Genomic DNA, 16,308 nt, shown 5'->3' on the forward strand with positions numbered 1-16,308 from the left:
CAGGTCATGTCTTTATATGTAGTACATCTAGCTTTGTTGTTGTCATTCTGGATGTTTTCTTTTGTTGTAGTGACAGGGCTAACATTGAAGAAGGGAGATCTTCAGAAGACGTTCATGCTGCCTGTATTTCCTCCAATCTGTAAACTCATCTATGAAACATGTATTCAATATCTGTATTATGTCTGTTGCTACTGCTAGTAGTAGATAACACTAACTTAAATTTCATGTTTGTAAGAAAGGGGCCACTAAGCAAAATCAGTATTCAGTGTACTAAAGTTTATTTGCAGTTTCAGAAAAAGTCAGTTTCTTAGAGTTGACTCTGAAATGCTCAGGAAAAAAAGGAGTTAGCTGTGGTATTACCCTGATTTTTGGATTGTCATTTCTTACAGACTTGGAAGTGTGTGTGGCCATGTTTTTGAACTTTGCTGGATTGTGAAAAATAAGCATTTGGTCTTACAGCACAAAAAAAACACAAAACAAAACCACCACCACCAATTTAAAAAAAAAAACAAAAACAAACCCCAAAACAACTAAGAAAACAATGAATCCAAACACCAAAAAAACCCACCAAAAACCTAAAGAAAACCCAACCAAAAACCCACAACTGAAAACTTGCATGTCTTTCAAGACTGGTTGTTTTTTATCTAAGAATGATTTTGGTAGTGTTTCTTGTAAATATAGTTTGGCAAGCTTTAGCTACAAATTTTTTTTTAGAGATACTGTTAGAGCATAACCACCTTTTGGGACAGAAGTACCTAGAATACTGTTTGACTGTAATTGAAACTAAAGTGCACAACTTCAGCACGGGCAGTGGCTTATGGTAAGATAATCAAATCTCTTAACCATATACAGAATACATTCTGTTTTTATAAACTGTAATATCCAAATTCAGAAGTCTTCAAAATTGGAATTCCTGATTTTTCTGTCTAAATAATTCCTCTTCTACAGTGAATTTTTCTGTGTGCATGCACAAAGATTTTACTATCCCTTGGAGCTAATAAAAAAGAGATTCTTTCACATAAATTATAAATTATACATTTTTTTCCAAATTAATTAAAAAATATATCCTTTTTAAGGATACATGAAATTCTGATTTCAGGTTTCAAAATAATAAAATCAACCTAATTGACTTTCCAGTGATGCTGACATTTAAAAAGGCCAGGATGCTGATTTCCTTCCTCCTGCCTCCCCCCTTTAATTCACAGTGAAACTAAATTTGCTCTTCAGTAGCTCACTGAAATTGTTGTGAATTGGTTTCAAAATCTTAATTAAAATATTGGTCTTTCTGAGGGAATATTTCTTTGAGCTGTGAGTACAAAAGTACAGAGACACTCAACCTCAGGAGTTAATGGCTTATAGTGATTATGGGGCAATAGCAATATTTTGAGAGTAGAATTCTGAGAATAGAGTGTCTATTGGCAGGTAGTTAACCCTCTTCCAATAACTCTAAGAAAGAATTGGAAAAGCTGTTTGGGCCAGAATGTTAAAAGTGCAAGATTGTTTCTTTGCCTGATATTTGAGTGTATTTTGAAAAGTGATCTTAACGGGTTACCAGCTGTATGCAGTAACTTCATTTTGTTGTATTTGTTAATGTCTAGGTGAAACGTAGTCCTTGGGAGAGACTGATATTGGGAGGGAAACTTTAATTTTACTTTGAACTTGAATAACTTTACCATTCTACCCAGCTGCATCTCATTGTTGAGGAACAAGGGAAGGGGAGAAACAAATCTGAATTTTCCTTTTTTAATTTGTTTTTCTAAGCTCTCGTGGCTTTAAAAATTCTTTTTGGAAACCATTTTCTCAGGAAAGAAGGCACCCAGTTCATTGTGTCTGCATGTCATGGAAAATGAGGTGGTTTATTGCTGCAACAATTCTTGCTTTAGTAATATACCTTTCATATTTACCACATAGAAAAAAAGACAACACACAGAGAAGGAAGAGTGCTATTTCCTGGAAGAAACCATGAGAAATTATGATCATGCTAGTTACTAGATTTTAAAAGCAACATGTCACTAATAGCTTTTGTGATCTGTCTTGTGAGTTTTTCTTTGTTTGCTGCTAAGTGTACTCAGTAACACTGCATCCCAACGGCTCCTTTCCAGAGAATATGTCCAAATCTGCAATTTCACTTTTTTGCATTTGTTGCAAATGTAATGTTGGTCATTGTTTCCATAGTGAGTGATATCCATCCAGATATACGAAGATAATTTTTAAGTCTCTCAGAATTTCTTGCATGCTATTATATTAGCATGGTTTCATTAAATTAGTCACTAACTGTATCTGTTCATGAAATCTAAACTCATGTTCAGTCTAGACTGAGTAGCAAATTTTGTGTGTGTTTTCAGTTGTTAGTTGTGAAGTATTACAGACTCAACTTTCAAAAATATATTTGATTAATGGATTGCTCTTTTTTGTTTTTCTCCCTACAGGTCCGATCTGTGGATGAGATGAATCATGACTTTCAAGCTCTTGCCCTAGAATCTCGGGGAATGGGAGAGGTAATTACTGAGGGCTGAAAATGCAGTTGGTGGTTTGGAAATGTTACAGTTTAAGAAATCTTAAATTATACAACGTGAAGCAAAGAGCTTGTCTTAAGACCAAATTGATTTTTTCAGGCAACTGAAGATTTCCATTCTAAGGTGAAGATAAACTGAAGTACTTTGCAGGAACATGGGGGTGGTTGTTGACTGGATCTACTGTGTTACGATGTCAGTCTTATTAGATGACTGATACTCTTGGGGAGGTGACAGGGTAATTTATTTGAAAGTGTGCAATTCTATGAAATGAGGCATGTTTTCAGTGTCACTATCTAAGATAGTGAAACAATTGCTTACTACCTCTGAAAAGCTGAGGAGACTGGAATCTCAAAAAGGTTTGGCTACAGAAAAACAGAAGACAGCATACCGTAGCAGAAATGTATGGTAATTTACTTTTTTTTTTAACTGATAAATACTCCTTAAAAGAAGATTTTATCCAGGGTAAAGAGTGTTCTTATATAATTTAGCTAAAGGGAAGAATTACTTTTTTGACTGGTTTTGTTTGTTTGGCTTTTCTTAAATCAGTGTACTTTTGAAGGCAGGGGGGCATATTAAATCATGGAGAATGAGTTAGCTCCTTCAAAAGCAGTTCCCTGAACTGTTTAGAAAGTAATCAGCATGATTAGTGTTATTTGCCCTGACAGGACATGGTAATGAAATAAATTCATGTTGAACTAAGAGCACAGCAGTGTGATAGAACGGATGGGTAAAATTCATATTGGTGTTTGTTCTTTTGTTGCACACAAAGTACTCTGAAAGATTGAAAGCAGTGGAAGTGAAGGATGGCACAAATGCCTGGGAATTCAGTTGAGGTATATATAACTACTTATACAGATCTTCAGTTTAGGTTATCTCAGTTTGAGATACTTCTGTATGATTATGATTTTATTTGTTTGTTTTCATGATTTTATTTGTTTTCACAGATTCTGTGAATCTGTGGATGAAAAAAAAAAGGCACAGCAAAACCAACACACACACACACACACACAGAGAAAGATAGAATACAGTGATAGAGCATCAGAAGTTGATACTATATTATGACCCCGCACTTACTAGGTTATTATGTCTTTAATTTCAACTGTGTCTTCCAGGTATCTTGAGGTAGTACAGGTTCACATTGCTAGGTTGACTTACTTCAGTAGTTTTCTTAATGAACTGCACAACAGTAAAGTAGTTCTGGAATAGATTCAGTGGCTGCTCTAAACCTTTTTGATTATAACCTTCAAAAATATTAAAGGAAAAGTCATCATAAATACCCTTGTAATCTAGATTTGGTAGTTGTACATTCTTATGTACTGTCCTCTTTGTGATTTTGATTTTTTGAATGGTGTGAAAGGGAGGTCATATCAAGTGATCTGCTTCTAGCTATTGGGAAGTTCTGTTCTTCATTTTGTCTGTCAGGATAAATTTTTCTCTGAACTGTAATGAATTTCTTGTTAATGCTAATCCTCCTTTGTCTTTTTATTTTTCCCTGACTGGGAATCAATACCTGGCGTTAGGAGGTTGTTACGTCTTACTTTTCACATCATTACTAAAATCAAGACTATGTGAATCCTCAAGCAAGTGTGTCTTCTGTGTGCTAATGGAAAGGAATATAGTCAGTGAAATCTGTCTTCATTGTACCATAGTCCTCAATACTGGGGTTGATACTGGGACTAGTGCTATTTAATATCTTTGTTGGTGACATGGACAGTGGGATTGAGTGTACCCTCAGCAATTATCTGACAACACCAAGCTGTGTGGTGCGGTCAACACGCTAAGGGAAGGGATGTCATCCAGAGGGACCTTAACAGACTGGAGAGGTGAGGCTGTGCAAACCTCATGAAGTTGAACAAGGCCAAGTGCAAGGTCCTGCACATGGGTCAGGGGAATCCCAAGCACAAATACAGGCTGGGTGATGAGTAGATGGAGAGCAGCCCTGCGGAGAAGGACTTGGGGGTATTAATGGATGGAGAACTGACTGAGAGCCAGCAGTGTGTGCTCGCAGCCCAGAAAGCCAACTGTATCCTGGGCTGCATCAAGAGAAGAGCGGCCAGCAGGGTGAGGGAGGGGATTCTCCCCCTTTACTCCATTCTGCTGAGACCCCACCTGCAGTGCTATGTTCAGCTCTGCGGCCCCCAACATAAGAAGGATGTGGACCTGTTGGAGGGAATCCAGAGTAGGCCACAAGAATGATCAAGGGCTGGAGCACCTCCCCTGTGTGGCTGAGAGAGTTGGGGTTGTTCAGCCTGGAGAAGCCTCTGGGGAGACCTGATAGCAGTGTTCCAGTACTTAAAGGGTTCCTACAGGAAGGATGGGGAGGGACTCTATCAGGGAGTGTAGTGATAGGATGAGGGGTAATGGCTTTAAACTGAAAGAGGGTAGATTTAGGTTAGATTGAAGGAAGAAATTCTTTATTGTGAGGGTGGTGAGACACTGGCACAGGTTGCCCAGAGACTTTGTGGCTGCCCCCTCCCTGGAAGGATTCCAGGCCAGGTTGGACGGGGCTTTGAGAACCTGACCTAGTGGAAGGTGTCCCTGCCCATGGCAAGGGGGTTGGACTAGATGATCTTTAAGGTCCCTTCCCACCCAAACCATTTTAAGATGCTCTAACACATTTTGGAAATAATATGTACTGGAAATCCTTCTGTTAAGCTATCTAAGCTGCATCCAGATGGAGCCTGGTATCAGTCAGTATCAGGAATAGGACAGCATAACATGAGCCAGATGTACGGTTTCCTTGATCTGTTTCTGTCTTGCAGTTCTTTGTTAATTTATTCTGTAAAGAAACAGACTAAAGTTTTCTTAGCAAGAGATCTGCTGTATTGCAGGCGTCTTTCTCCAAACGTCTCCTAAAATTTTAACTGTTAGATTGGTTAAACACAGATGATGCTTCTGGCTCCAGCTCCCAAAAGCTATCGTGACCGTTAAGGTCATGATAATATTCTGAAGAAATACTGAGACATGATGCTGTTTCTTTTCTCTAGCATCTGTTGTTTGCTATTTCAGGGCCAGCATAGTGGGCTTCATGACCTTTAGTGTGACCTAATACAGTCATACATAAAATTAATTGCCAAACAAAATATAAAACTAAATCTTTTTTTTTAATAATGTCTATTCTAGAAACTTACAAGGCCAAAGCACACAGCAGTTTCATTTTAGGGACAATGTATCCGTTTCTGGGGTCAAAACTTATTTGGAGCAATTGTAGAAGGCTGTGTAGTAATAACTTCTGATCTTAAAAATAAATAAAATAATTTTTAACATCCTTAATTCAGGAGCCAGTAATCGAGACTGTAGTTACTTATCAGAGAGCTGGTTAAGAGGCAGCTTTAGCATAATTGGTTATTATCTATGCATAGAAAAGGGCTTTGTTCATTTGGCAGGGACATAATATCAGTGCTGATACTGAAAAAGACACTTTTTAGTGTACTCTTGGAAGAGCTTAGTAAGAAATACGGCAATCTTTTCCATTATTTTGAATTAGGATTGGATGTATCTTTGTAAAGTGTTGGGTTTTTTTTTTTCATTGGATTAAATGAAGGAAATACTGAGCAAAGTGCATGTTATCAAAGGGCAAAGCACAATGATTTTAGCCAATTGTTTTAATTTGTGAAGACTTCTTGATTAAGTCTTTTTCACTAGAACTAATCAAGTGGGGGTTTTTTCTTGTCTGTTAAAGAGGAACATACTTGTTTTGGTTTTCTGGAAAGTACTCTTTTTTTTTTTTGAGTTCCATAATGAAATAGTTCACAGCTGCTAGGGCTGCTCATTTATATGGCAATCCAGTAGCTAAAATGTCCCTTTAAAAAGAGCATAGTGTACGTCATATCCATCATCTGTCAAAAATTAATAATAAATCTAAATCGCTAGCCCTCAGGGAGGTCCAAAACTGTAAACTTTGAAAAACACCATTTATTTAAATGAGGGACTTTAAGAGTTTCATCAAGGTTCATACTAAGCAGCTGTGAAGTTCAGAAGGATTTTTAAGTCACTTAAGTAACAAGAGTGTCAGAGCTTCAGAATGTATTCTTTTTATTGGAAACGAAGCTTTATCAGATTACATTTGGGTTTTTTCTAAATTCACAAAATTTTAAAATTCTGAATTGATCATTACATTTTGCAAAATTTAGATTCTGATGCTGGTTTTGGAGCTCTTTATTTTTTTTTGCAAGTTATTTTCACTGCAGTTTCAGTTGATGGACCTTGTAAAATATGTAATACATAGTTTGGGAATACAGGTTTTTAATTACATATTCAAGAGAAAATGTGATACACAGAGTTTGGCAGTTGTACTTCTACCAATGGGAAGAGTTAGAGGAATAAAGTAATAGGAGTAAAATAAAAGTAAAAAGGATGCTGACGTTTGAGGTATTTTTGTTTCGGTTGTTGTAGTGCTTCTATTGCACTAAGTCTTCTGTCCTTGAAGACAGTACAAGAAGTGATACTGATCTAACTTGGAACTTTCTGCTGTAGAAGTAGTAATGAAGAAGAATCATTACAGCTAAGTTGTTGGTAGAATTTCAAATTTGAGTGTCACAGATTTGTAATCAGCAGATCCTATGATCTAAAGGAGCTGACTTGCCACCATGAGTTAGTTGCTTTCTAAAATTTGAAATGCGATGCATTTCTAAAGGAACAGAACTTTACAGAGAACTGCCACTCTTTCTGGTTATTGTGATAGTATTAGTTCAAGGTCAAGCTTTTGAGCCAACATGGAAAGAAGGCAGTTAGTTAAAGTTTGAGAGGATTGCCTTGGTTTAATACGGAGATTAACTTTATTAGCTTTTTTCACAGCTCCTTCTGTATTCTGTATCTCTCCCTCATAATTTCAGAATCTCAGTCTGTTGAGGTCATTTGAGCAATACAGCATCAGCTTCGGTACCAGAACGTAACTTTTAAGCATTTATAATTATTCCTTGGCAATGCATGCTTCCTTATGTAAAGCTGACTTTGGTATCTAAAATTAATTACTTGCATATCCTCTTAATAGCATTGCTATTTTTTGCCCATGTATATGTATATTTTAAATAAAACCATCTTCTCTTTGAAACAGCTTTTACCTGCCAAAAAGTTTTGGGAACCTGATGATTCAGCAAAAGATGGACAAAAGGGGATATTCCTTGGTGATGAGTGGAGAGAGACTGCATGGGGAACTCCTCGTAAGTGATTGATGTCTATGTATTGAAAATTCCATCATGTTTACTAAATGTTATTTCAAACTAAATATTATATTAATATTGTCTATTAAATTTGATTTTTCCTTCAGTTTTAATTGTGAAAACATATACTGCACTGGTAGATGTGTACCAGTAACAGTTTTTGAAACTGTGATTTGGAATTTTTCATGTAATTTAATTTTGGTCTTGTTTAATATCGCCTCTGTAATTAAATGCAAAAATGTTACAAGTTGTATTTTAAAAAAATACAATAGTTTTATTTATTTGTTTTTAACAGACCATTCTATGTCCCAGCCTATTATGGTACAGAGAAAGCCTGGACAGGGTTTTCATGGAAACAGTGAAGTAAATGCTGTATTGTCTCCACGATCAGAAAGTGGTGGCCTTGGAGTGAGCATGGTAGAATATGTGTTAAGTTCCTCTCCAGCTGATAAATTGGATTCCCGGTTTAGGAAAGGAGCTTTTGTAAGTAATGCAGTGTGTTAAGCTTGCTTAGTTACCTTCTATGATCTTACTGTTGTATATGGTTATATTTTCTTCTCTGTTTGTCTGTTTTCCTTTTTTAACTCTTCTTTTTAGAAGGAAGTGTGTAGTTGCTATCTGTCTGTCTTCCTCAGTTGGAGGGGGCAGAAGAGGGAAGTGGTTTGGGAAACTTGACTAAATAGCTGTCTTAAAGTACTTTCCTAACACCTTTAAATAAAGATAGGAAGAAGATTACAAATATCTTAATTTAAAATCTGTGATGGGCTTTATTCTAGATCTTCCTATTCTACATTTCCATACAAGAATGTTTTGTACTAAATGTTTTAACTGTATAAAATAAACTTTATCTAATTTGAAGTGTTACTGCTTTAACAGCACCGCTATAGTTAAGGTTGAGTTAGCTCTTCCATTATAAATCTTGGCATTCCTTTTCACATTTTGGCAATTATTAATTGCATATGGTTGAAACTTGATGACCAAGTTACCCACCAAATGCAATTTCATTGAAAACAAACTGTTTGTATTGTTTACGTGCACTGTAGTGTAGAATTAGGTCACCTTGTGGTGCTCCTATTGTGTTCTGTTCAATATTCAGAATCAAACAGATTCTTTTTCCTCAGGGCACTAGAGATGCTGAAACAGATGGACCTGAGAAAGGAGATCAGAAAGGCAAGGCTTCTCCATTTGAGGAGGACAAAAACAGAGATCTTAAACAAGGAGATGATGAGGATGTTACTAAAATAAATGGCAGAGGTTTGCCAAATGGAATGGATGCCGATTGCAAAGATTTTAAGTAAGCTTTTAACTGTTTCTCAAGAAGATGAGCATGTCTCTTAAGGGCATTACTAGTGTTCTGGTTTGTGTGTCAGCTTAAACATTACCCAGCTGCAGACTGATTCTTCTACCTCATGTCCACCCTTTCCCACTGTGCCACATGTTTCTTAGGATGTCATTAATGTGTGTGTCACTTCTCATAAGACAAATTCATCTTAATATAGTAATTATTCAAAGTAAATGGGTGCCTTCAAACTGTGGTGAATTAGAGGGATGAGAACTTTAACCCTTTAATTTCAAACTAAATTCCCCTCTCTCTCTGCTTCTTTTTAATACGCTGTAACTTTTGCATCTGATTGTTATTGTAGAGAGTAAGTCCTACAGAATTTCAATATTCTTTCTAATTTGCCACAGCCTAACATAATTACTTCCCCACAAAAGTCTTTATAGAAGCCATTTATTTGACTAAGGAGAAACAATGTATTTCCCTATGTACATAGTTAAATGTCACCTATTCACAGTATAGAGTGGTGTTGTGGTTTGGTTGTTTTCTTAGAGGAAAAAAAATTGGACCAGGCTCCAGCTTTTGAACTGTGAACTCCTAGATGACAGCACAGCCAGCCTGTTTTTTCCTAATACTAAACTGCATTTTAAATTGGGTATTTTTAAAGGACTAATCTTTGTTTTTAAATGACCATGGTGTGTTTGTAACTGTAATACAGAATTAACAAGATCAGGAAACTAGAGCGCTGCTCATAAATCTGTATTAATGTGATGAACGTGACCAAATAGTTGCTGTTTCATTAGTTCATAATTGAACAAGTATACTAAAATGCGTGTTTGAATCCCATACGTAAGTATTTCCAACCCTTCAAAAAAATGTATTTACCTGAGGCTAAGGAGGGATAATTCAAGTCTTTTTCAAAACATACTATTGAAAAGAATATAATACCAAGCATATCAGAAAACTCAAAAAAGCTCCTTTCGGATGCATGCTGTAATACATACAATAAACAAAGTTACCTTCAATATTATATGTAGAAAATGCAGAATAAATTTTGTATTGCTTTTCTTTACCAGTATCTATTTCACTTTTTTTAATAGCTGCTTGCAAAGTACCTTTTGTATTAGAGAGAAATTATTTTAAAAATATACAAGTGCAAAGAAGCATCCAAAGCCAGTAAACCTCTCAAAAAAATAAGGCCATAAATTTAAATGGGCTGTATATAGCCCTCCAAACAGAGGTTTATAATTGAAGTATTGACACAACTTTAACTATAGCAACAGAACAGCACCAATATAAGGAGCAACCTATATTAGGTAAACATAAATATTAAGAAAGAAACTTTGTCCTGTCCTCCTTGTATTTTTTATTGTACTTACAGCTCTTTTAAACTAAAATATGTACTTAACTGCCTTTTTTCCTCTTGTTCTTCACTTCGTTGATACTGTATGTCACTTGGGAAGAATAAGGAATATTAAATGGCTTCAAACTTGAAGTTTTGTACATTGAGCAAGACATGCTTGCTAGCTAGGCTACTTAGATGGTAGCCAATATGTTATAGACAATCATCATGAGATTAGTTGTTACATTAAAAAAAAATCTAGTGTAACTGCTTTATCTTTGAAGTATTTTGTTTAAAGTAATAATCATACAGTATTGTTGAATAAACTCACTAAAAGACTGCTTTCTAGCTGTACAGGTTTTAGAGTTGGTATCAGTAAGTACATAAGTACTAGCAGATTTCCTTGCATAAATCTTGTTCTTCAGTGAGCAACAAATACTTCAACTTTGGAGCCCTGAAGAGGGAGGAGAATAAGTAGTACTAAGGCTGTGTGTCTCTCCTAGGATTAGCAGTATACCATAGTGGTCTGGCAGTGTACCGCTGCAGTAAATGTATTTTCATCCTGCAAGATGGCATTTTGTATTTGAGCCCAGTTTTCACAAATAAAGCAAACTTAACTGGAAATTATATGTTTCCTGAGAAACAAGGTTTAACTATCTGCCAACACAGTAATGCTGTTAAGGTATCATAGATTCTTTCACACAGCTCCTTCCTAGTAGCTGACTTAATTTTTACTGGCAAAAATTTTGTAATCTAAACAGTGTGACCTGGCACAGAAGGTGGGTTACCATTCCAAATTAAGGTACCCTAAATCTAACCAGATAGAGGGTTTGGAGTCTGTTTAGGATGTGAATCTGTTGACATGTCACTTCAGTTGTTTGGCTGTATGTGTTATAGGTGCACAGAAATCCCCCTGTAGTCAGTGGGGATGCAGTCAGTATAGCTGGTGATGATGAGAGAACAATCAGCTTTTATCTTAAAGTAAACACCTACTGACTGCACAGTTGAGTTGCTGTCTAGGCACTGTCAGTGTTATTGACTAGATTTTCATCCCCTCTGATGGGAATTTAAACACTAGTGCACCTAGAGATGTGTAAGTACAGCTATCTACATCTGAATTGCCACCAGCCCTTCATATTTGGAAACTGAACTTTCAGGAGTTTAGCATAGTAAATGATTTCCATCTCCATATCTGTCCTACTGTCAACAGAACTCAAACACCTACGTTTTGCTCCATCCTAAAGATTTTCTTCTGGAACAAAGAGTTATATTTATTCTTAGGGAAACTGAGATGGAATCAGTGGGATTATATTAGGAACCTTTTTTTCTCCTGATCAATCATCTGGTGTAGTATAGCCTGTCAAATGATTTGTGTAGGAAATGAAATGTTTTAGTCAAATGCTAAATGAGGCAGTTATTAATCCAGTTTACTTAAGGTAAAAAAAGTATTGTTTGCTTTTGATATGTGAAAGGTACTTGCTATGTTGTATGTTTGTCTTTTCCAGTTGAAGTTTTATTGTCTCTTTCTCTTCTTGGGCATGAGATGCACTTAGCAATTTCCTTTTTTCTTTTGCTTTTTAAAAAATTTCTCTTCAATAAGTTTTCTAATAATCCTGTTGCTCCCAAGATGCAATAAAGAGTCATCCCAAAGTTGCAGATGATCACAGGTCACTCCATTTCACTCAAAACAGCCTCAATTTTTTTTCCCCAGTGATTTGAAGAGCTGTATGGTCTTAAAAAAAATAAATAAAATAATGCTTTGAAATGAAATGCGTCCTTTATCTTGAGACATCAACGCATGCTGGTTAAAATTGTTAAAATCAGTCTGTCACTTCCCTTTGTAAAGTCTCTAAATTCAGAGATCCTTTTAAAGTAGAAGTGCTGTGCTCTTTCCATGGACAGTTTTATTTAAGACTGAGGAGTCTATCTTGAATTTCTTCTAAACAGTCGTACCCCTGGAAGTCGACAAGCCTCCCCGACAGAAGTAGCTGAACGCTTGGGCCCCAATCCCAGCACCACAGAAGGATTAGGTCCACTTCCCAATCCTACAGCCCACAAGCCTCTAGTAGAAGAATTTTCAAATCCAGAAAATCAGAATCTAGATGCCATGGAACAAGTTGGTCTTGATTCTCTACAGTTTGACTATCCTGGCAATCAGGTACAGATGGACTCTTCAGGAGCTACTGTAGGACTTTTTGACTACAATTCTCAGCAGCAGGTTAGTATTGGACTTGAAAACATGCTAAATTGGTTCCTTAAGTTATGCATTGTCCTCTTCAATAATCAGTCATTTAAGCATATAATGTATTTAATTTTGTTTTGTCTGTGACTTAGTGAAAGGCAAATAAATGTATATTTAACATGGAAGAATACTGGTGCATAACTTTCTAGTGTAGTAACTTATTAGGATAGAAGCCTGGTTTAAAATCTCTTTTTTTTTTTGTAACTAAATACCAGTATATTGCAGCCCTGACTTTTGAAAACTGAAATGCATTTTTTTTTTTCTTTTCTGATAGCTTTTCCAGAGGACTAATGCTCTGACTGTTCAACAGTTAACAGCAGCCCAGCAGCAGCAATACGCACTGGCTGCAGCTCAGCAGCCACACATAGGTGAGGTTTTTGTGAGGAGGAGCAAGCATTCCTGGCAAAAGTGGGTGTGTTGCTGTGGTACAATCCTTTTGGTTTTACCCACAGTATGCTAATACAAATAGATACTGATCATTTGGCCCATCTGAGTGGTTCTCCTGAAAACTGCTCAGAATGACTGCATAAGACTGTCCTGTCCTTAGAGAAAGTTTTGTGTTGTGTAAGTTTTTTGCCTACTTTGAACTGTTGTATACAAAGAAATAAAAATTATTTTTCCTTGAGTAGCACAACAGTTGAATTTTGATGGGAGAAGTAAAAAAGCTTTTCTGCTATAAGTACTGGTAGAAACACTAGCTTTATTTACTAAAATAACAAAAATATGCAATTCTGTTATTCTGTTGCAGTGTAGTATTTTTGATAATCCTGTTAAAAGCCATTGGATTTTGATTCATTTTGATTTTGAAATCAATTTTGAAATCAAACTTTTGTGTTAATTCATTCTTCCTTGTTAATGGCAACTTCACAGATAGCTCTATTCTTGCAGGTACCTTTCAGATAGAAGTAATTCTTTAGCAAGCATTTTTTTCCTGTCCGTTTAAAGTAATTCAGTGAATTAAATGCATGAAGTTCTTAATGTGCTGTCAACTCAACAAGGAGGCTGTATTTGGTGACAAGTTTGATCTGCTGCAGTGGGAAAGCTGTGTGTTTAGGGTGAGGTTGGAATGCACATGAAAGCAATTCCTTATTTAAGGAAGGGAGCTCCTAAAATTCTGACACTGTAGGGAAGATTTAAGGATTCCTGCCCTTCCCACTCTCCACCATGAGCCTGTTGAGGTGTGTGCACCTATCTCCTTACTCAGTGAGGGAAGATGTTCTTAGAATCAGAAGGGCAGGCAGAAATGGAAAGCAGCATCTCCAGAGGGAATTGTCCATGTTCTCCTGTGATACAGTGACAGTTAAGTTTTGCCACTGGTTTGTTTAGCTAGATTGTGAGGTCTATTGAGATCAGCAGCCTATAGCTGGAGTTTAAAAGTGGCAGTTCTGTAGTGTTACATAGCTGACTAACACAGTCTTAGAGCTGGGAGCATGGCAGATTGTTTGTGTAAGTCCGCAAGTCCTGTCTTCTGCTGGTCTTGGACTTCTAATCTTTAGAAAAGCCCCCACTTTGTGTAAGTGCTTAGCAGTCAAGCTGTATCTTGCCCTGTTGGAATTCAGCCTCTTCTGATGTGCATATTAATAGAAGCTTAACAAGAAGTCTCCTATTTGGAAGGAGGAACATAGTTTGATGTGCCGTGCTGCTGCCTCAGTATTGGAGAAAGTATGACAGGAGAAACTCTGGGTAGCAATGCTTTGTTTGATGATTGAGTTTCTTCAGTTGTCTTCTTCCATTACAATCCTTATATCAAATTGGGATTCCTGAAAGTAAGATTAGTATTTCCTAACTGGCTGTTTAAAAGCCAGGTATCTGATTTAAACTATCTGGTTAGATTTTTTTTTTTTTTTTCCCTATTGTCAGTGAAAAGAGATTTGTATCTCTAACAGGTGATTCATTCTATCTGGCTGATTCACTGAAGAGACTAGATGAATTATTTGCCTGATACACATTCAGTTGTAAGACTAATGTAACTTGGTTAAAGTTGGCCAAGGAAAATTCCACTTTGAATGATCCCTTCTGTATAAAGTTGGGTAGATACATAGGAGATAAATTTCCTTGGAGTCTGTAGCTGCATCAGAGCAAGCTGTTAGGCCTTGGGATCAGTAAGAAAGGAGTGGTGAGAAGACATAAAGTGTTGATTTCAGTAATGGCGTACCTGTTCTTAGAAACTTGTAAAGTAACAGAAGTTCTGATTTTAACAGATACGTTTTGTGACTTGATTGATTTGTATATGATCATGCTTGCTAAGTATGTTAGCTATAATTAAACTCTGTTTATTACTGTAGCAGGCGTATTCTCAGCAGGCTTGGCTCCAGCTGCTTTTGTGCCAAACCCATATATTATCAGTGCTGCTCCTCCAGGTACTGACCCATACACTGCAGCTGGATTAGCTGCAGCAGCTACCCTAGCAGGTAACTGAACACTGTCTGGTGTCTATCTTGATAATTTTACTGAATGAACTTAAGTGGAAGCTGAAATCTATCCTGTTTATTCTCTGTAAATGTATTTCTAGGAAGGAGGGACTTGTAGCAAAATTAATATTGTGGTTTTGAGATTCAGTTTCTTATATGTGGATTCTGAGTATTTCTTTCCACTGGACTTTTATATGCAACAGTTAGGTTTCTTCTGTTCTAAAAATGTTTATCCTTAATAAGGTTTCATCTGACATTAGTAGCATGTATTATTTTCAAAACACAACACAACTAGCCTTTCCTTGTATGTTTTTACTCGGTGTGTTAACTTTCTAATTCCAGATTTCCCCATTCCCAGTGGGCATGACAGTAAAGGTGGTCTCCAGTGTGCTAACAGACCCAGACAACAGATAAACCCCAAGCCCAGGAAAAAGTCTTGAGAAGTTAATAGATATCACTGTAAAACAACACTATTAAGTCCCAGCTAGCACTTTGACCTAAGCATGACATGTTGAAAAAAACCCTGTATCTCTACTTGGTGCTTTCACAAGAAAGGCAGTAGAAAGGACTAACTTATATGTATACATAATGCATTATGTTTACAATGCAGTGATATAAAGAGCTCATTCTTGTTTGTTATCAGTAGACTGGAAGAGATAAATGTGCTTACTTTGAAGAGTATGTCGTAGTAGACAGGAGAGACAGAGGCAGTAGTTGTGTTTATAAGCAAAGGAAGCATACAGAAAGGAGGAATAATAGATGATCAAAGTCTCAGTATATCACTATCAGGAGGATGGATTTGGTTCATTTTGTGATGTTCTGAACTGATCTTTTTTTCAACCATGGAAACTGATTTTAAGAATTCTTTGGTATATAAGCTTTGATTACTTTTTTTTTCTTTGTCATCTGAGTCTCACAAGGATATTTAATTTTTCACTGAGAAGGTGTGATTTGATGCAAATCCTTCAAATTAACCCATTTGTGTTTGTTTATAATTTTGGCTAATATGGGAGTTCGTTTCTTTCTAGTACTGATTTCTGTTTTGACATGTAGAACGTAGATTAGTGAGGGATGCTACAAACAATAGTGATAATTATTTTAACTAGCTGCAATAGATGGAATAATCATGTTCTCTGGTTTTAGGTCCTGCTGTGGTTCCACCTCAGTATTATGGTGTTCCATGGGGGGTGTATCCAGCAAATTTATTTCAGCAGCAAGCTGCGGCAGCAAATACCACAGCAAATCAGCAAGCAGCTTCACAGGCACAACAGGGACAGCAACCGGTATGTCCTTCATAAAAAGGAGATGTGCATTTAAAGCCTTGCCTTACCATTTTCATTCAGATGTTGTGTTGTA

The 16,308-nt window shown here is 36.5% G+C and overlaps 1 protein-coding gene across 6 annotated transcripts in view; it reads left to right on the top strand.

The window, feature by feature from the left end:
* Positions 1-2,433: 2,433 nt before the first annotated feature.
* Positions 2,434-16,308, top strand: part of PUM2 (pumilio RNA binding family member 2) — a 46,909-nt gene continuing 33,034 nt past the window's right edge. For 4 of the 6 annotated variants that reach the window (XM_026844033.1, XM_026844036.1, XM_026844038.1 and 1 more), the window contains exons 1-8: positions 2,434-2,498; positions 7,573-7,678; positions 7,974-8,161; positions 8,800-8,972; positions 12,247-12,517; positions 12,816-12,909; positions 14,827-14,952; positions 16,096-16,235. In XM_026844033.1, coding sequence (XP_026699834.1) covers positions 2,448-2,498; positions 7,573-7,678; positions 7,974-8,161; positions 8,800-8,972; positions 12,247-12,517; positions 12,816-12,909; positions 14,827-14,952; positions 16,096-16,235 — 1,149 coding nt within the window. In that variant the 5' untranslated portion in view covers positions 2,434-2,447. The remainder of the gene's footprint in view (positions 2,499-7,572; positions 7,679-7,973; positions 8,162-8,799; positions 8,973-12,246; positions 12,518-12,815; positions 12,910-14,826; positions 14,953-16,095; positions 16,236-16,308) is intronic. The other 2 variants (XM_026844034.1, XM_026844037.1) reach the window with 1 other exon arrangement.

This window comes from Athene cunicularia (genome assembly GCF_003259725.1).
Source record: "Athene cunicularia isolate RWA chromosome 3 unlocalized genomic scaffold, athCun1 chr3_part1, whole genome shotgun sequence".
NCBI classification, from domain to species: Eukaryota; Metazoa; Chordata; class Aves; order Strigiformes; family Strigidae; genus Athene; species Athene cunicularia.